The following is a 22,028-nucleotide window of genomic DNA, read 5'->3' as shown; positions in this document are numbered from 1 at the left end:
GAGTCACCTAGAGATATTCCATGTCTTAGGTTAGGAAAATGGAAGTTGAGAGGAAAGTTTGAAGATTACTTTTACATTACATTACATTACTGTAGTGGCGCAGGGACCCAAAGTGAGTATTGGCCTCCGACAATAAGAGCCTCCAAGTTTGAAGATCCTTTCTAATCTATACTAATATTATAAAGAGGAAAGGTTTGTATGTATGTATGTATGTATGTATGGTTTTCACGCATAAACTACTGGACCGATTTTGATGAAATTTGGCACAGACAATCTTTAGACCCTGAGAAAGAACATAGGCTACCTTTTATTGCGAAATATGTACCACGGGCGAAGCCGGGGCGGACCGCTAGTATTATATAAACGTCTTATCCATATAATAAATGCGAAAATAACCACGTCTGTCTATCTGTCTCTTCTTCAAATCAAAACAAAACTAATGAACCAATTTGGATAGGATAGACATAGGACGCTTTTATCTCGGAATGCCATGGTTTTCCCTCGACTACGCGGGCGAAGTCGCGGGCGGAAAGCTATTATTAAACATTGTATCCTGAAAAGCCTAGTGACTCATTTATTGATTTCAGACATTTTATGTTTACAATGAAAATTTATTACGACGTTATAAAAATCATCTTGTAATCTGGGCTTCAACTTTTTACGTCAGCGCAGACGAATCACGTAAGTGCGTATGAAATTCCGGAAAGCTATTCAATTAGGCGTAACTACTAACGAAAGAACATAAAATAATAAAGTAAAGTTTTAGGATATTTCGTTATACTTAGAGAAATTGCAGTCGCGTGTTCTTTTTTAGGTATGTGGCAAATGCATTGAATCTGTCTCATCGATCGATTTTTATTACGAGCAAGGAGTGCTTTGCCATGTACGTACTACGTGCCCAGATTCTCTTTTTATTAGCTTTGGAATATTTGAGCCAGAACCGTTTGCATTGGGTAGAATACCGATTCTGTAAGGTCACTTTCACAATTAAGTTTTGAATGCTTCTCGAATTATATTAACTAGCTCTATATAAAGATTAAAGTTTCAAAGTTTTCTCATAAGAATACCATCGATATGCTGGATCATGTTTATTGTTAATTTTGAAAACCAATAACACTAGTCCAAGGTTCGTTGGCCGTATTTTATTCGTCTGCTAGGACACATAAAGTTGCTAGTAAAAATCGATCTGTTCATAAGAAGCCTAATACGTGTCTGACCTATACATTACTGGAGGACAAGGGAGTTTATTACATCTTATAGATATAGAGAAATCGCCTGCTGTTCTGGTTTCCATTACAAAATAATGCTCTTAACATTTCATTAAACACACAACATTTCATTTGTTTATTTAATTTTGCAAATGATAACAAAATGTTACTAATACTGAATAAATATGGTATTGTGTGAATGGAGGAAGGAAGTTAACATATTTGCATTACTTATAAGTCGTTAGTAATAAATAAAACAAATGATGTAAATACATTTACTTGTGGAATTAGCACCTGTGTTGTGACAGTGTGAAATGACAATTGTTTTATGTTAAGCGGTAGTTAAACTGGGTATTATAAGTAAATACCTTCCTTAAAAGTAAATAATATTATACATAATGACTAATGTAAGCTCAGCTGATCATTTCTTATCAACTAGTGTGAAATGTACGAAGTTACAGGTAAATTTGATTAAGTAGCTCAAATATAAATAATCTTCTAGAGTTTTGATTGTTAGTCTTCTCATGTGTAACCAACACTAATTTCCTACACTTCAGAGCATTTCAACCCAATATTAAAAAAGTCCTTCAAAGAAGAGCTCAATCAAAAACACGATGTAGGTATATTCCCATTTCCATTCCATACCCACATAGAAATTCGATATTATATCACCACGAAATCAACGTCACAGCTATCTTCAAAGTGACACTTTGTCCACACCGATTAATCAAGTCGCTGTAATATTATAACAGCTATTTTATATAACCCTTGTTTATGTCCGTTCGACGAGGACAAGGCCAATGACGTCATAGTGCATAGAATTAAGAATAATTTGCAGTCGTTAAACATCTGAGATCGTTAGATACAACGGTTAACTTGATCAGAGATAACGCAGTTTTAGTGGTAGATTTTATGTTAGATATAAATGGAGATTTATTTAATGAGCTGACAATTAAATCAGCATTCAATACAAATGCCGATGTGAAACATGCCACTGCAAAACTGCACTATTTAGAGAAGCTATGAGTCATAGTTCCTATGAATAGTTTTATTTTACTGGAATAAAATGTTACAAACGATCTACGTCATGTGGAATTATAAATGGAACTATACCTACAATACCCTTTATTTGGATGGTAGTATATTTCCATAGAGATCTAGAGAGATGCCAATCGCTTGCGCTGAGTACGAAACCGTGTCTCATAAAAAATTTACGCACACAACTGCAGTAAACAAAATCAAAAAAATACTTCGCGTTGTGTGCGTGTCATCACACAAAAATATGAGAGCGACTATTCGTTCGCACACTAGATTGTAAGTGACGTACGTATACACCACCGCTACAGTTTGTTCTCTTTTTGTACATATTGCTGCGACACCGGCCCCGCCCCCTAACCATATCTCCCTTTAGTTTCTGTGATCTGTGTATATTTCCAATGAAACCAAGATTAGTTCATCAATTATGAACTTTTACGACAATCATTGATTAAAAATAGATGAATTGGATTATTTTCAGTGACGTATAAAATCGTCACGCTATCGAACCATCAAAATAACAACATCGTTAATTTTAGACTTTCAAGGACTTATGAAAGTTTTCACCTGAAACTGAATTATTTTTGTGTTTAATGGCACAGAATATGAGCTTAAAATTAGTTTTCAATTGGTACCGATAACGATAACTTTGAGCTTGCACGCGATTTTGTCATCAGTCTTGCATAAACTCTACTTGCAAGGTCCCTTAGAAGTAATTATTTTCTAAGATCATGTAAATAAATAAAATTTAGAATTCGTCTCAATAATTTATCTTATTTCTTGAGTGATCATCTTGCTGATTTATTTAGATACGCACCGGTCGTATCTAGTAAGTTATGTAAAATATTCCTATTGCTATCAATTTTATTATTGTAGTCATATTTTTTTTCAAAGAACCCTGTTGAATGCCAAATTGTTCTAGGTGTGACCCATTTTTTTATTTCAGAGGAATAATTTCACCCATTTCTTCCTCCGTTTGCCAACTATGCTTGTCAACGATGTGAAATAGACTGTTGTTTGAACCAAAACAAAGAATTTTCTTACAACGGGTCGCGTCCCACGTACAAACGAACCGGAATAAAACATACAATTGACCCAATTCGTAACCAATAGCATATTGCTTTTGAAACATCTAGTGAAATTTAGTACATACCGATCATATCTATACTAATATTATAAAGCTGAAGAGTTTGTTTGTTTGAACGCGCTAATCTCAGTTGTTAGATAGCCCATTTATCGAGGAAGGCTATAGGCTATACATATATCATCACGTTAAGACCAACAGGAGCGGAGCCACGCGGATGGATCCGCGGAGCACAGCTAGTCTATATAAATCGAAACTCAAATAAAAATCATCACGTGCTAAAATATTTACCATAACACCCACACATTGAGTAACTAATAAGTAACGTAGGCGAGTAATATCCTATAAATTTATAACAAAACGTAAGTACATTGAAATTTCCGGATTTTCTCGAATGCGTAAGTGCATCCCACGTGATGTTATAATAATTATTTCTACACATATAAGGTCAGACCCCAAAACGTAACACTTTTACGTTTATTTAAATACTAACTGCTGCTGCTGTTATAAAATGAAAATAAAATATAGCCTGACACTCACAGATAACGTGGCTTTCTATTGGTAAAATAATTTTTAAAATCGTTTCGGTAGATTCAGGGTTTACTCGCAACTACGTCACAAATTCACAGACTGCACCTCTTTATAATATTAGGATAGATAAATATGTTCTACGTAGTACGAAGCTATTGTTAATCAAAACAATGAATCGGGTCAGATTATCTATCAGATTTTGGTTATCAGTGTTGTGTTGTGTTTAAATGATGTTAAAAATAAAATCATTGATAACATCGCTATTTTCATTCCAAGCTTCTAGAATTAATATATTTTACAAAACGCAATTAAAACTGTTTAATTCTTCAATATCAAATAAACTGGGTTCTCATTTATAATATTTCACTACACTTAAAAAGGCATAAAGAAATGAGAAATAAATACAAAGAGATATTCTTTTATTACAAGGGAATGCAATAGAACTCGAAACTTGTATAGTTGCAACAAGCTATTCCCGTAATGATTTACTTCGAGGACAAAACTTTGTGTACAATAGTTAGGAAGCTTTGAACATAAAGTATACAAATATATACCATTGTAAACTTCGGAATTGTTATATGACATGCTAGAAAGAAAATCAACTTATAACGATATTGGCTCCTTTATACATTTTTACACGTTTCACACGTATTTTTCCACTCCTATTTGGTCTTATCATGACCAATATACAGCCTATAGTCTTCCTCAATAAATGCTTAATGAGCTATCTAACACTGAAAGGATTCAAATCGTATTCGTAGTTCCTGACATAGCGCTTTCAACGAAACAAACAAACTCTTCAAATTTATTCCTAAAGCTTCAGATTTTCCATTCATTTATACGCCCAATAAACGTAAACACTTATCTCTGTATAAAAATATATATCTATTTTACAAATACATATGAAACGTCATAAAATACGTAGACTATATACTTTTATACATACATCCGTTTTACATCCGCAACGCATCCGAAGATAAATCGCTTCCCTTGAACTATTTACATTTTCAATACGCATCAACGTAAACATATTTGTTTTTATTTGTAGCTCGTATATTATATTGTTGTTTATTGTTCAGTTATTTTGGTTAGTAATGCGTTTACGTATTGTAACATAGCTTCTAGTTCGCTAAAGAAAATACGGGAAATGTGAAATTGAAAATTAATTTTGATTCATTGAATAGAGCTAATAGCCAAGCTCATACTTGGAATTTTTTATTTCAATCAGAAGTCAGGGAAACTATCGAAAAAAAAATCTTTCATGAAAATTGTTAACTCTAGAAAAAAAGTGAAGACCCATGTCCCCTAGTGGGGTAAGGGGCAGATGCATTATACCTACATCTGTTTCACTGATCGATTTCTTTAGGGACAAGTAGGTGATCAGCCTTCTGTGTCCTACCAGACCAAGACATTTTTTTTTCTTCCTCTCCACCGGGAATCGAACCCAGGACCCCTCGTGTTACGCTCACGCGTCAACCACTGTACCAAGGAGGCGGTTAACTCTAGAAGTAATTGATAATTCTTTCAGTTTATTATTAGATACGTGTTTAAGGGGATTAAAAACTTAAACAGCAGACGACCATTTCACAGTCAGGTCTTTTACCCCTCATAGAAGACTTACATGATAACCTATTTTGTAGTGGTTGCTACTATTTTGTCTGATTTACTAATGTCTGTTTTCATATACAAAATCAAACGTCCTTAATAAATCACAATAATTATACCGGTTACGAATAAAAAATAAAAATGTTTATCAATCACATTCCACATTTCAAGAATTTCCCGTGAGTTAATTGTATAAACAAAATATCTAGGTTAGGAAATAAATTATGAAAAATATGACTCATTACTCATTTCAACGGAAATCATAGTTATTTATTTAAAAATAAATCTCCGAGATATCTTGTGACGTTTCGGTATTTCATAATGTACTAATTATAACACTCGACTTTATTAAAATAACGTATTTATTTACGTTTTGTAATATTGTGGAAAATAGTTTTCATTTTCCCTATACCAAGATATGTTTGGTTTGTTTGAACGTGTTGAGCTTAGAAATTACTGGTTCGAATTGGAAAAACCTTTTTGTGTTAGTCCTGAGACCAATAGAAGCGGAGCAGCAAATAAAAAAATGTATCAAATAAACGACTAGCTATAATAAGCTTTAATTCCAATTACTATGACTCAAAATAACGCAGAACAATCAAGGCTTTCTTAAAATTATTATTTTTGGTAGTCGTTAAGAACTAGGTATGTGCAATTCTACGAATTTCAACCTCGGGTCGAAATATTGGCAAGATATAAAGTTATTTACGGCCTATGAAAGCTCCGATATTATCTTCACTTGTACAAACAGTGAGTTCTCTAAATACAAGGATAGGAATCCATCGTCGGTAAGTCTTATAATAATTTCGTGGAACAAAATGTACCATTTTAATAATTGGATAAACCAGTGATTGTGTTTTTTCAGGAAAGATGTTTGTTCTAATTTTGCTATTAGAATTTTTACTAATTCACGTTAGTGCCTATTGATTGTTATTTTACCTTATTATGATTTAATACCTATGTATTTAATTGAAATGTCTATGACGAGGAGAAATTAGAATAGGAAACAGAACACTTGGTTTCCTGATAGGGGAACTTTTGCAGCCTGACAAAAGATTTTTAAAACTTACTTGGACAAACACCCTAGGAGAAAAAATATTTTATTTGACATCGCCACCTATTTATCGCCTCAAAGAACAAAGAAAGTGAAGACTAATAGCATGATAAATTGATAAATTTAATGAATTGCACACGGCTTTCTACTATTGGATATAAACAGGAACTGGCCAGCAATACAACTGACAGCTGAGGAACCCGTACTTTTAGGGCGCTTGTGCACTACAAGGAATTTTACTGTCCGGCATTCCGATTTTTTACGGTCCGGTGTGGCATGAAAAAACCGATGAATTGCTTGTGCACCTGTCCGTCTTTACTCGGATCAGTGAGGTACAGTTCAAGGAAGTTTGGCGGTATAATGCTATCATAAATGATTGTTTTTGCATTTTACAAGAAACGAGTAAAAAATATAGAAGGTGAAATATTATATATTACTTCGTTATAATAAAAAGTAAAGTTCCGTAAGAGATTTAAAATGCGTGTTTAACTTATTTATTTTAATCGGTGACGAGGAGCTAAAGCTATTCCCACTTGAACTTTAACTTACCAACACTTACTTAGATAATAAGTATAGGTCAATGCTTGGTCAATGTATATAAAATAACAATACCGACTTCTCAAATCTCATTGCCAACTAAAAGAAAGTAAAACAAGAGCTTGCTTTTAATTGGCATATGCAGTGAAAACAGTAAAATCCAAGCAAGTGGGCATTCGAAAACAATTATACCTACAGCGACTCGTAGACACAACAAACCATCCGGAATAGGGAAAAGTAAAATGTCGGACAGTAAATTTACGTATAGTGCACAAGCTAGTATATAGATTAATGGCGTGCCATACCGGACCGTAAAAAATCGGAATGCCGGACCGTAAAATTCCTTGTAGTGGACAAACGCCCTTATAGGTATATTAAGAAGAGCTGGAACGTCAACACATTTACACATTGCACATGTTAGGCCGGGAGATACTGACACAAAATTTCGGGTCATTTGTAACAGGATGGCGGTCTAGAGGGGTCTTAGTACGCAATGACAAAAAGAAAAATGATGGTCAGAACGCTGGTACCGGCGGACTAGTCGCGTGGGTGTTAGTCACACTCGTCGGATAAATAGCGAAAGTCCAACGATTTGTAACACAAAAATTTTAGAATTTACCGATAGCCCTTAAAAAAGATGTAGGCGGTAGTGTCATGCCATACAGTTACGATGTGACTTACAGTCCGCCATACCGACGTGAATGCGTTGATTTAAAAAAAACAATTCAACCATTTGTACCGGGCTCACTTTTGCACAGGTAACCATCGTCGTGCAGCCATTTACTAAAATCGCCATGCCATACTTTTCGGACGATTCCAAATGGTCGCCATACCGCGGAAAATCTGCAAATTTTTGAATTTTTTTTTCTCGCCAAACGATTTGTACCACCCTACATTTTTTTTTCAACAACTCCTGAATGATTATAAATAGAAGTGTGATAATGCCATACCTGTGGGAGGTGGCGAATGTGTATAAGATTTTTTTCTTATTGTAAGATTTTATTCGTAGTTTGAACGATTTGTAGCAGTATGGCACTAATTTTTCCCTCTATTAAAAGTATGGCAAATATAATAATGGTCACGTTGCATCATATACTTTCCAAAAATGCCGTACTGGTACAAATCGCCAATTCTTTTCATTTTTTTTTTACGTCTTGGCTTAAGTCTTACAATCATCCGCCCCATGTTTGCAATCTGCGATATTTTTTTCTAGGTAGAATTGTATACAAACAAACAGAATATAATGATCCCATACTGTAAAAAATTATTTTACGTATTGTACAGTCGTATTGTTTGAAACGTGACGAATAAATTAATTTTCAAGTATGGCAGCACTTTTTCCCCCTACTAGAAGTATGGCAAATATAATAATGGTCACATTTTATCAAATACTCTCCAAAAATCCAAATGCAATACTGGTACAAATTGTTTGGCGAAAAAAAATTTTTTTTTGCAGATTTTCGGCGGTATGGTGGCCATTTGGAATCGTCCGAAAAGTATGGCATGGCGATTTTCGTAAATGTCTGCACGATGATGATTACCTGTGCAAAAGTTAGCCTGGTACAAATGTTTGAATTGTTTTTTTTTTTAATCAACGCATCGCGTCGGTATGGGGGGCTGTAAGTTACACCGGAAAAGTATGGCATGACACTACCGCCTACATCTTTTTTATGGGCTATCGGTGAATTCTAAAATTTTTGTGTTACAAATTGTTTGACTTTCGCTATTTATCCGACGAGTTCGACTAACGCCCACGCGACTAGTCCGCCGGTACCAGCGTTCTGAGTTCTGACCATCATTTTTCTTTTAGTCATTGCGTAATAAGACCTCTGTAGAACCGCCATTCTGTTACAAATGACCCGAAATTTTGTGTCAGTATCTCCCGGCCTATGTATGTGTCATATTTTGCAATTGTTTATAAATACAGGGTGATGTAATTGGTGTAGTACGAATATCTAAAAATCTATGAAGAATTTTGTGATACAGTAAATGGAAGAATTATAGACTATTTTACAGTATTTAATAAAATCATTTAATTTTTTGTTCATTTTCATTAGAAATGTCAATTTTTCTCACCAAGGTGGAAATTTGGATGATAAGGATCTTGTTAGAAAAATATAAATTTAGACTAAAATCGGCATTTTTTTTTTCAAAAATCAAATTACTAATTAATAATCAGAGTTATCACATTATTAAAAAAAATAAGCCAAACTATACACAATTTTTACCTACTTGATGCAATCCTCAAAGATCATGGACATAGTGTATTGCGCCTTCCACCATACCATCCAGAACTCAACCCAATAGAGTTACTATGGGCATAATTAAAGGGAAAGTAGCATCACAAAATGTGAACTTTAACTTGAAAACTGTGGAAGAATTATTTAGAAAGGAAGCAAATGCTATTAGTCTGGATATGTTTAGTGACGTTTGGAGAAAGACGCGAGAACATGAGGAAAAATATATTCAATTAGAACCAAAAGTAGATAATTACACTGACTCATTTATAATAACATTAAGAAATTCCGACAACGAAACATCGAGTTCTTCGAGCGATGAAAGTTACAGTGAAGTAGAAGATTACGATTATGATTAAATAGATTCTTCTTCTTCTCTATAGATACTGCTTTCTGAATTGGTGGTAATTGTTAAAACTGTTAAACTGTTATGACGATTCAAAAGTGCTTCTAGAAGAAGTCTAATTGTATAAATGTTTGAGTTTGAGTTTAAAACCAATAGTGTGAAAATTATACAATAAACATGTAACACATATTTGTTAGCGCGTATTGGTAGGTATTACGTACTTACTACAAATATAATATTTCTTAGATATCTTTACTCGACCAAAGTCAGGAATTTAATTATTATTTGATAATTGAATGATTATTAATACTTTTATCCAATTGATTATTATTAGAATAAATAATTAACTTCATCAATTGATTTACTTTTAAATTATAATTTTACAGGTAAATTATGAGAGCTTTCATAAGTAATTATATTTGCATATATATATATCTACAACGCACCCATTTTACAATTCAAGTCTAAAATGAAACTAGAGTCGCATTTATTTTTGAACATACTGTAAGTGAAATTGCATAAGTGTGAGTACTGTGAACATGCCAGCTTTCCCTAATTGACCTATAGCGATGCGCATAAAGAATTATGGTAAATTTAATTTTTTGGAAGCAATCAATCAATGTCAGTTTTTCAATTGAGTTTTGAATTTCGCACTATTGCACAATACTTTGTTGTTATATAAAGTACTATTAAGCACCAATTCTAATGTTATTCTTGAATCTAAAGTCGTCTCCATCGTAGTCCTTGTTGGTAAGCTAATTTTTTAAGTCCAGAATGCTCATACACTCCCGCGGATCCCAGCGAAAGGGCCGTGGGTTACTCCGGACTTTAAGTAAAGGCTTATAGTCCCTTTGCTCTTGATACCTACTTGTATGGTATTGTAGTGTAATGTGTTGAAGTCTGCAGTGCGCTGTGTTGTGCTGTTCTTGCGTCGTATGTTGCGATAAATTGGATTTGTGCGTTGAGTGACATTTTATTGAGCTGTGCTATGTTGTATTGTATAATTGTATTACATAGATAGCAGTAGATATTTGTTGTGTTGTGCATGTATTACATTTCTTATTACGTAGTGTTGTGCTGCGTTATATTGCAGTTATGTGCGGTTTTTTTTAATATAAGGCATCAATCATCACAGGGTGTTCGCATCACCTCTGGAATATTGTCCAGAGACATTATTTACATTTTTTATTTATTTTCAAAAACACAATTTATAGTCACATAATAAATTAAAAGTAAAACTATTTACATTACAATTAATTAAATAACAAAACTAAAAATATCAAATAAAATGTTATACGAACGTTAAAATACTGGGTAATATAAAAATTGTACAATTAAAGTCAGAATTCACAAAATGTTATGTGCGTTATGTATGCCAGTGTGTATTCCATTTCATTACATTATATTGTTACGTTACTCTATAGTGTACACTACGTAGTACTCACTCGTCGGAGGTGTGCGCGCGCGGCCTGGCGGGCGGGTCGCGGGCGGGCAGCAGGCGCTGCGTGTCGGGCGCGGCGCGCGCGAACGCCGCCGCCGCTTCTGCCGCGAGCTCCTCGTCGCATGTGGATGCGTCGTCGTCCACTGCGCAATAACATATTATTAGTTATTAGCTGCCCAGCAAACGTTCTACACCATTCTTATCACAGGGTATGAAAAATAGATGTTGGCCGATTCTAAGACCTACCAACCTCTTAATCGTCCTAAATATTATCTACAATATCTATTATATATACTAGCTTCCGCCAACGACTCCGTCCGCGCGGAGAAATTAAGAAAAATTAAGATTTATTTTTTTTCTACGTATTTTTCCGGGATAAAAAGTATTCTATTTTATGCCCAGGATAATAAGGTATAATTATACCAAGTTTCATCGAAATCGAACCGTTAGTTTTCACGTGATGTCTTCACATACAGACAGATAGACAGACAGACAATAATTTTTTTTATCACATATTTGGGTTTGGTATCGGCCCAGTAACACCCCCTGCTGTTTATTTTTTTAATGTACAGAATTGACCCTTCTACAGATTTATTATAATAAAATGTATAGATTATAATTAATAAAATATATATTTTTTTAATTCATTAAGTTCTAACGTATGTAAGTATCATTTTTTCATACTTACGTGTAATTATTCTACATTATTTTCATTGTGTTCTATGCGAATATATACACATAAATGTTTGTTATTAACTTCATATAAATAGCATACGACTATACTTTGTCAAAAACTCCTGCAATGCGCCATTTATATCAAATGTAGATAATACTGTTTGTACTATGTATTAGATAATGTAATATTACGTAAAATGTTGGGAGAATTAACCATTCATACCGACCTACTTGAAAAATATTATCTTTTTACAAAATAAAAACTATTCTATACATATTATGATATTAGGTAACATTTATTTTATTATATGTATTCTTTTTAACTGTATTAGTATTAATCATTTTAGATAAGTGTAAAAAATAAAAGGAGATCTCTATTAAAATTTTATTTCAACTACAGCTATTAATTTCCCTTGACAATTTTATAATATAATTCATTTCATTTCTTATCCACGATTACCAATAATTATATTTACGACTAGCTTCCGCCCACGACTTTGTACGTGCATCCCCGTTTTTCCCCGTTCCCGCAAGAATTTCGGGAAATCCTTTCTTAGCGGATGCCTACGTCCTAACATCTACCTGCATGCCAAATTTCAGCCCGATACGTCCAGTGGTTTGGGCTGTGCGTTGATAGATCACTATATCAGTCACCTTTGAGTTTTATATATATATGATGCAGAGAGAAGTGCAGTCCAAATAATTGAAACGACCTCCATTAATTTTAAAAAGTAAATAAAACATAAATCTTTCAGTAAACTTGCAATTCCAAATTTCAAAAACAATGAAGAATAACTCAATGTACAATGCAAATAAATCTCTGCTAGAAGTCTTATTTATTTATTAGTGAAATGTAAAAGCTGAATCACAAAACATTGATTTTAAGTTCATTGATCCTATATCTGCACATTACATTAATATTTGTGTTCCATTTCAATTCTTTGTTCTACGAACAATTTAGGCCTGTGTTTGTACAAATATGTAAGTCATTTAAAAAGATTTTTATGACATTACTAGTTCATGTTTATGGTGATCCAAATCCTTTGTAGTTTGTATAATCAAACCAAAATTTGGAAGTAGATCACTGGTATTATAGATCTCTATCTAATATCATAATATGTCAATCAAATATAGTCCGGAATGACTAGGTAAACGTAGAATTTTGTGTTGGTATTTTATATGTAAGTAGCTATAATATCCATTGTGTTGGTATTTTATATGTAGCTATAAAACTGTCAAATTCAAATTACATATATTTATTTGCAAGAATGTAGTACAAATTATAGATGTTTAAATTAGGGAATGGGAAGGGACTATGAACTATATTTTATATTCTTCAGACTTTATAAAGATATTTTTCTGTATATAAAACTAAATAATTTATAAACAGCCTTGTTCCTTCGACCTGCTCACATATTGCAATGAAACGTATTTTATATTAATTTCACTTACAGCTAAATTCAAAGCCCTCATTTATCATAACTCCAAATGGAAATAATTTAAAAACTTGACACGCAATATGGCGGCATGGCGGAATAATTAAACGTCACTGTCACAATACACAAAACCACTTCTTGGCTTCTTCAAAAAAAAAAAAAAAATTAGAGTAAAAATTGTTCACATAATTTTTAACACTAGAATGTTTACTGGGTTACAGATAAAACAGTATTATCAACATATCTCGTGCGGTTATATTTCGTGTCGTTATCACAAGTTTGTAAACACGAAACGTGTGTTCCGGATTGTATTCAGTTAAAAAAAGTGTGTGCGTGTAACCTTTACGCGCGATTGAAGTAAAACGCACATGTCAATATAACCTTGTTATTGAATATTATAAAATGTCGCAATTGTCAGAAAATTTATTTTTAATTTACTTATTTTAAAAGTAATAAATAAACAAGTATATTTAGAGATTTTCAAAAAATTTTGCAATTTAAAATAATGTTTTTAAAACTGTTGAATTTTTCATTCACTTTGCTATTCACAATTGATCCGTTTGAAAATTTGAAAATAAATAATCCTAATTGATTATGATATTTGCCACTTAGACTAGAGTAGATAATTTTTGAAACAAAAAAAAATCGCAGTCGGATGAAACCCATTAGAAAAGGAGGGGAATATGATGAAAATTAAAGGAAAAATAAATTACGGTCAATCCGAGTTCGGGAAAAGGGAGGGGGGAGCTTTTAAGAGAAAAAAATGGTTTCTCTCGATTTCCGACAAAACTACAAGTCCTACGGAAAAAAGTTCAATGGCAAAGTTGTAGATAATAAAAAGATCTACAACTTTTGTATTGACAATTTTTTCACATAACCTCAAAATTTAGGTGAAAAATTCAAAAAACCAAGTTTTTGGTTTTTTATTTTTATCTACTTCAAAATTTATTTTTTTTCTACGAAATTTGGTGGAAACTTGCTTTATTATGTCCCAAATACACTGTAATTTATTTGACTGAAAATATTTATTTTTTCGCCTTATTTTCAATTAATACCAAAAAAACAACCTAATTTTCAATCGAAAAGTCACCCGTCAAAATATCAGCTTTTTTCAAAAACTTGGGGAGCTTTTTATTCATTGAAATCTCTACTTTCATATGGTGTAAAAAAAAATAAACATTACCATAGTAAATTTTCTCAGAAAATGCATACAAACAGTGTGAAAATGAGCTTTTACTAAATCAGGCACACTTCTCAAACTACCTGAAATGTTTTTATCGACATCATTTTGCTTTTGAATATGCTGTAAAATATTAAACTTAGAACAGATAATTTTTTTTCTTTTGAAATATTACCGAAAAGCCGATACAAGAGAAGATATAGAGTTCGAGAAGTGTGCCTGATTTAGTAAAAGCTAATTATGACACTGTTTGTAAGCATTTCCTGAGAACATTTACTATGGTAAAGTTTATTTTTTTTACACCATATAAAAGTAGAGATTTTGATGAATAAAAGGCTCCCAAAGTTTTTGAAAAAAGCTGATATTTTGACGGGTGACTTTTCGATTGAAAATTAGGTTGTTTTTTTGGTATTAATTCAAAATAAGGCGAAAAAATAAATATTTTCAATCAAATAAATTACAGTGTATTTGGGACATAATAAAGCAAGTTTCTACCAAATGTCGTAGAAAAAAAATAAATTTTGAAGTAGTTAAAAATAAAAAACCAAAAACTTGGTTTTTTGAATTTTTCACCTAAATTTTGAGGTTATGTGAAAAAATTGTCAATACACAAGTTGTAGATTTTTTTATTACCTACAACTTTGCCATTGAACTTTTTTCCGTAGGACTTGTAGTTTTGTCGGAAATCGAGAGAAACCATTTTTTTCTCTTAAAAGCTCCCCCCTCCCACTTCCCGAACTCGGATTGACCGTAATTTATTTTTCCTTTAATTTTCATCATATTCCCCTCCTTTTCTAATGGGTTTCATCCGACTGCGATTTTTTTGCACTTTTTATTATTTTTAAAGGGATCTACCCCAGTGTAACTATAGTCCTTTTCACCTATGATGATTCCTGTGACACTTCATCGTGTTCCGAATTACGAATTTTATGTTTAAAAAGTCAAAATAATTTTAGTGCATAATATTTTTATTTTATGGCGGCATTATTACCAAAAATATAAAAATGAAACATCTTAAGCTTATAAATCAAAACCCGTATTGTTTAGTTTAATATAATGAAAAATAAAATAAAATAACACAAAAATATAATACCTACGCAATTCGTGTACATGAAATGGATCGTTGAAAAATCATAGAGTTGGAAAATCATATAATCGGCGCTCATCTTGTGATCGTTTGTCAATCGAGTCAATCGTCTGTACGAGTGCGTCAGCCTTGTATACAAGTTGCATTTTTATATTGATACTTTACGTGGTATTCTGTTATTGCTACTAATTGTTATTGTTGACTTTTTGTTGCTAATGTTTGCTAAGTTTCCTTAGTTAATTGTTGGCGAATTGCCGAAAAAACTAATTTTGGTACTTTATTCAAATCGATTTCATTTCCATATGGAATATTATCGATTATCGGAAACAATTGATACGATTTCAGTAACCGACATCTCTATACGTGTCAAAAATCGATGTGTCACAGGAATCATCTTAGGTGGAAAGGACTATAGCTGGCGTATAAGTCAAGAAGCGTGTAGTATATGACATATACTTACAACCAATCAGAATTATTATTTTTAAATGGCGGAAACTACACAGCGTTACTTCCGTCAGAAAAAAAATCTGAGTTACTCCCTAGTCGCGCCTAAAGAAGTTTTACTTCAAAAGTTTCATAAGGTTTCAGATTTGATCATTTATTTAGTGACTATAATATTTTATGGAATTCTAATAAAAATAAAAAATCTCATGAAATTTAGAAAGAAAAGAGCTTTAATTATGAACTGTGCTTATGCTGTGCTAAAAAATAAGAATAATATATATTATGATTTGTAAAGATGTTCGTAGCTCATTCATGTAGAAATTAGTAATTGTTTGTGGACAATACAAAAATAAGCAACGAATTGCGAAGAATCTTCCGTCGTTTGTTTTTGGGAATGTCGCGGTCGCGTCAATAAAAAACGGAATATGTAGGTGATTAATTATTATTATTAGATAAATATAATTACAGTATATTTTTTTCTTCTACGATACTGATCATTTTCAAACTGTCTTTTCGCTATTGCACAATAAGTTGCAAGATAATTTCGCTAACTTGCGATATTTACACCCAATAATTATTTTTTGTCTGACTTTATAGACATTCTCAAAGGATCGATTTAAATTGAAATGCGACATGTTATAGGTTACGAACTTTTTGTATTGGATTTTTCCTACCCATACAGAAAGCCCATGATATTTTACGCGATTAGTAATTAACAGTACAAGTATTTCACTAAGTTTATCCCTGTATTAGGCTATCTACTATTTAGGATTAGATAATTATCATACAGAGACCGGTTAGCAATATATGATTTTAAACTATTGATATTTTAAAAGGTAGGTAATTTCCACATAGGCAAATTAAAATAAAGCGGAAACAAAAAATATTGTTCCTAATATTTGTGCAACATATGCATCATCTAGGAATCTCGCCAATTTTGCATTTAAATTCAGAAGTTCTGCACCATATAATGAAATTTATTGAGATTCGAAGTTGTGTCTTATGCAAAAATAAGAACCCTTTATGATAAGTAACATGACTTGTTCATCTAAATTAACCGATCGAGTCAAGTTTATAAACAAATCAACAACAAACTTACAACGAATACGCGGCTTCAACTCCAAATGAACCGAAGGTTGGATCTCCATACTTGAATACACTTTATTATAATTTCTTTAGTATCCGTATTAACAACACCACACGATATCACTAAATGCGTCAATAGTCGATAAATCGCACCAATACTTGCTTATCTAAGATAAGTCTCTAGTGATGTTCCAATATTAATACTTTTTGTTAATATTCATTGAATGATAAAAATATGCATTATTGGAATTTTAATCAAATATCGAATGTGTAAAACACAAATCTTTATAATTATAGTAAATAATTATAATCGATATTTACAATAATTAATTTCAATATTCTACGAAATAGGTTTAAAGAACATATATTGTAGCCAAAATATTCTTTTTTTTAAATCCCCCTGTCTCTTTTTGTGCAGTATTTAAGAAATAAAGAAACATAGACGTGACCATAGTTTGAAAAGCACGTAAAACACAGTACAATAAAAAAATAGTTTTAAAACCCACCTTGTAATTCCGTTATTAACTGAATAAGTCGGTTAATAAACGACATTTTTGAGAACAAAAATCACAAAATTCCTTCAAAAAACACCGCACTCTTGGAGTGATCATTTATTACTATTGGAAAGATACTTATTAATTGATGATAATGTGATCACTAATTACGCAAAATGTAACAGCAATTAGGGTCGTTAATTTACAAATTTCATAGGAAAAGAAGCAGCTTATAATGAACCGTTAGTAGGAAATAATGTGCGCTTTATTAAAATTTTTGTCGAGTTATAGATTTGTGTAGAGTTTTGCTAATTTAATTTTAGATTAAATAGTAGTAAATAATATTTTGTGAATGCTTTCTAGGTGATTAGATATTTTCTATCTGTTTTAAAATGTATTTTATATTATTTATTTATGTTTATTTATAGCTTAAATAAAACTACTTAAAGAGGAACAATTGAGGGGTACACATTTAATTTTTTTTATATGGTAAATAAAATCACCTATAAAATAGCTATTAAAATAAATCAGCATCGATAATCGGTAAACCGAATCGATAACATAATTGGGTCATAATTACGACGCATTACGGTTCAACGTGTCGTGATTCATTTGTTTTTCGTTCTTATTTCTTATCGCATTGATCTCTAGATCACACAAATATCGATTTCCGTGTAAGACAGTATTGTTTCATCGAATTCTTTGAATGCAGGAAGGGCATTGCGTTTGTATATTTTTACAGATTTTAATTGATTCATTGTTTATCATATTTTGTAGGAAACGTAAAACATGCAATTTTCAGAATCTATGTATATCAGGTAAATTAATCATTGTAGCAGTTTTAAAAGAAGTCTAGATTTTGTTTATTAATATATTTTTTATTTTTAGAGATACACGCACGTTGATTAAGCATAAGGGCATCGTATATGAATATGTAGATTATACGTTGATTATGTTTTGTTATAATGTGTCTTGGGCACGCCATGCGGCCGGGGTACAACGCAGGGTCAATCAAGAACGGAGCAATGTACTAGTAAGCTATTTTGTAGCCACTGTTCGTATTTGTTTACCGTGTCGCCGTAAGTGTGTAGCTCGTGAAAATCTATGTACTTTAGACGTGACAACGTCTTATAATTCGATAGAGCCGGCTGCACGCACGAAAAAACATGACTCATGCGGCGTTACCTCGCTCTGAGGCGTTCCATGTAAGGCTTGAAGTGCAAGCGAGAGCGCGGAACGAGCGACAAAGACACAATCGGACGTTGTCACGTTCAACTATCGTCAGTAAACAGACTTTACAGACAACCAATTTTTTTTTATAGCAGCACGCCGCGCGTTTATTTGTTCAGCACGCGGCACGTGCGGTGTACGGAATACGCGAGGCACTACGTGCGGCGTACGGTACAGCACGCTGTAGGTGCACGGCGTACGGAAAGGTGTTGTGTGCTGCATAGCATGTAGGGTAGTGGGGTGAGAGGAACGGCGTGCAGCATAGCACGTGGCAACAGCTGGGCGGGCAGTGCGGCGTGCCGTACTGCACGCGGGTAGTGTAGAGCGCGGGGCGTAGTTGGTAATAGTAATAGTTGGTGCGGTTGTTGGAAGCTCATACAGCACTCACCGGGCGCGCTGTGTGAGTGCGGGTTGTGTATGATGCGGATGCGGCGCTCGGGCGGGTCGGCGTGCGGCCGCAGCGCCCAGCGAGCTGCGTCCGCCTCGCCGGCCGCGCGGGGGAAGTATAGTGGAGCTAGTGCAGCGAATGGCGCCAGTTCCGCACCGCACGCGCCAGCCAGTACCACGAGTGTGGGTAAAGGGTTCGCTTCGAGGTAGCGCCGGATCGTGCCTGCAAAGGAATGTGAAATTGAAATTGAGCCTTATGTGCGAGTGTTAAGATTCAAATTAGTTTGTAAGTTTTATAGTATCCTTTTAGCAGCGGGTGCATTAAAAACCGGATGCGTATGGAAATCAGCTAGCCGACTTAACCGTCTGTTCTATGATGCACAATTAGGTAAATTGTTTGAACAAAATTGTCAACTAAATTTAAATAAAATGAAGCGTTTTTGCAATAAAGTTTATTAAATTTTTTATAAAATGTGTAAAAATTTCGACCCATCATAATTTTTTTTACTAAAAATTTATAATAAATCAACTCACGCAACGCAACATGCGCGGCGACATCAGGCGGGAAGTTCCTGCGCGGTGTGTTGATGACGCATAGCGCTAAAGACCGCGCGCGCAAATCGCCCGCCGCGTGTAAAACGTTCCTGGAATTTTAATAGTCTCATTAAATAATTTTATTCATTGCCAACTTAAGTAAAAACTAGTTATTGTTGTATTGTTTATGATGATGATACTAGAGTTATGTTAAAAAAAGTGGAAATTAAAAACTTGATAGCAATTAAAATTTCAGAATGTGTTGACATTTAATGTTAGCTTTCAATTTAAGTGCAACAGACACAGATTTTTTTTCTGAGAAAGATTATTTTAGATATTTGTTTTGCCGTCTTATAAAATTACAATTACATTATTCAATTTTGTAAGCGTGCCAGTGGAAAAAAAAATTACAGTACTGTCAAATCTCTCTTGATCAATACCATTTTTATCAAAATAAAATTTACATGCAAATAATATTTATTTAAATGAATACTCACTTATAACAATTGTGCAGCGAGCTCTCGGCCGCCGTGTGGTACTTGGCGACATACTTGGGGCTGACCGTGTGTATCACGTGCCGGCAGCGCAGCATGAACCCCGGCGTCACTAGCACCTCGCCCGTTCTGCATTCTGTATGGAAAAATGTAGAAAAAAAAAATATGTACGTGTATGGGGAAAAAATATGGGATGAAGACTACAAAAAGCACGCTGTGTCTTCTTCTAGAGGTATTTGAATTTGCTTTTTCTACGGTATTTGAATAACATCAATCATATTTGTAAACACTGACACTTGGAGACGGAAATAGCTTATATCACTTAGGAATAAGATAGCTCTTTGACCGTGCTAATAATGTTATTTTCTAGTATGTATGTAGTAAAATAATTTTCAAATTTAATTCAGTAGATATCGAAGATCCAGAAACCAAATATTCTATCTACTACTTTTTACAATTTCGTTATATACTTTTTACAATTTTTACTACATGTTAAAATCAGTCAGGTCAGATTATACAGCCAAAGATTTTCTGTACTTAAATAAAAATTCGCTTTGCAAGTTTTGGATGTAAAGTAATTAATTACTAGTGGAACATTATAGATAACACTAATGTTATGCGAAAGAAAAACTTGAGGGAGTGAATTTTTGGTAGTTTTGTTTATAATTTATTTATAATTGACATGTTATTGTTATTTCAAGATAATTTCTTATTGTTTTTTTAGCTATAATCATAAAAGTGAAAAGTGGCGGAGTTTAACAATGAGTCGTTACACATATCATTTCTATACAAACTTCAATTTAAATAGTAATATAATATGGCCTTGGAAACATAACGAGTTGAAATAATAAAATATAACATTAATGACTTATTATATTAATGTATTTATACTATACTGATTTTATTCAGTGTTTTACCATGATCATAAATTATGATTACACTAGAAAAACTTTCATTGCTTGTGAAGCGAATAAAAACATGATAAACATCAACACTGCCAGTAAAAACTTCCTTCAGTTTTTATGGTTCCTTAAACATACGTAAACGTTATGTAGCCATATTAAAAATTCTTCATGTAGCGAATGTTGGAAATTCCAACATTTTCACATAAACGCTATTAAATAAAGGCGATATAAAAATTTTGTTAAAAAATGTTAGAGCGACGTTGTATCATTCATTCATTGAAATTTACATCTTATTTCAAAGCAGTAATGTTCAAAGTTGCTTATTAGAAAACTCTGCCCAATATACGCGTAGGCAGAGTTATACCTTCAGACAATTATTGGGTGTGATTATGAATGTAGTTGATTATTTTGCCCAAAACTCACCATGAGCTCTAGTAATAATCTCCTCCTTGAGATCTGGTCCAGCGGCGGCCATGATGCGTTCGCTGACCGCGTTGCACTCCGTCAGCGTTTCGTCGCTTGTGTTCGTCACCGCGTCCACTTCGAGGGTTGATATGTCACCTTGCCTGGAATATTTGAAAAGAGATTTGATTTTTCGTCCTTTTGGACAATAATCCCTAAATAAACATAGATTAAATAAAATATTATTGATTTTGCTAGATTGATTTGAGGACATTTTGTATTGTGATTCTTCGTTAATCAATTTGTTAGAGAGATTTTATCCTTGTAATAATTGATCCAGACGATCGATGCAATAAAAGTAGAGTTTGTAATTATAACAGATTTTAGTTGGTTCGATACTCGACTGTGGCAAAACAATTTCCGGAAATACTTGTAAAAAAATTTTTCTTTTTAAAAATAATGGACAGTTTCATTTAAAAATTCTATCCTGTATATTTGTGTCTTACTTGCCACTTCACTTTTACAGATAACTAAGACACAGCCACAGCATTGCATAAATGGAAGAGCTACGGGCTACGGAGTAAGAAATATATTTA

At 33.1% G+C, this 22,028-nt stretch overlaps 1 protein-coding gene across 2 annotated transcripts in view; it reads right to left on the bottom strand.

Moving 5' to 3' along the window:
• Gdap2 (ganglioside induced differentiation associated protein 2) overlaps positions 1–22,028 on the bottom strand; it is a 68,929-nt gene that overhangs the window by 19,886 nt on the left and 27,015 nt on the right. For both annotated transcript variants that reach the window (XM_089699719.1, XM_089699718.1), the window contains exons 3-7: positions 21,454–21,596; positions 20,129–20,261; positions 19,632–19,741; positions 19,099–19,320; positions 11,083–11,221 (exon numbers count right to left, since the gene is read on the bottom strand). In XM_089699719.1, the coding sequence (XP_089555845.1) occupies positions 11,083–11,221; positions 19,099–19,320; positions 19,632–19,741; positions 20,129–20,261; positions 21,454–21,596 (747 nt within the window). The remainder of the gene's footprint in view (positions 1–11,082; positions 11,222–19,098; positions 19,321–19,631; positions 19,742–20,128; positions 20,262–21,453; positions 21,597–22,028) is intronic.

This window comes from Colias philodice, chromosome 10 (assembly GCF_061535455.1).
Source record: "Colias philodice isolate Cphi_HAF_F1 chromosome 10, ilColPhil1 Martin Lab GWU primary, whole genome shotgun sequence".
NCBI classification, from domain to species: Eukaryota; Metazoa; Arthropoda; class Insecta; order Lepidoptera; family Pieridae; genus Colias; species Colias philodice.
Note: the sequence above shows the minus strand (reverse complement) of the source record. Positions and strands in the feature narration are given on the sequence as shown.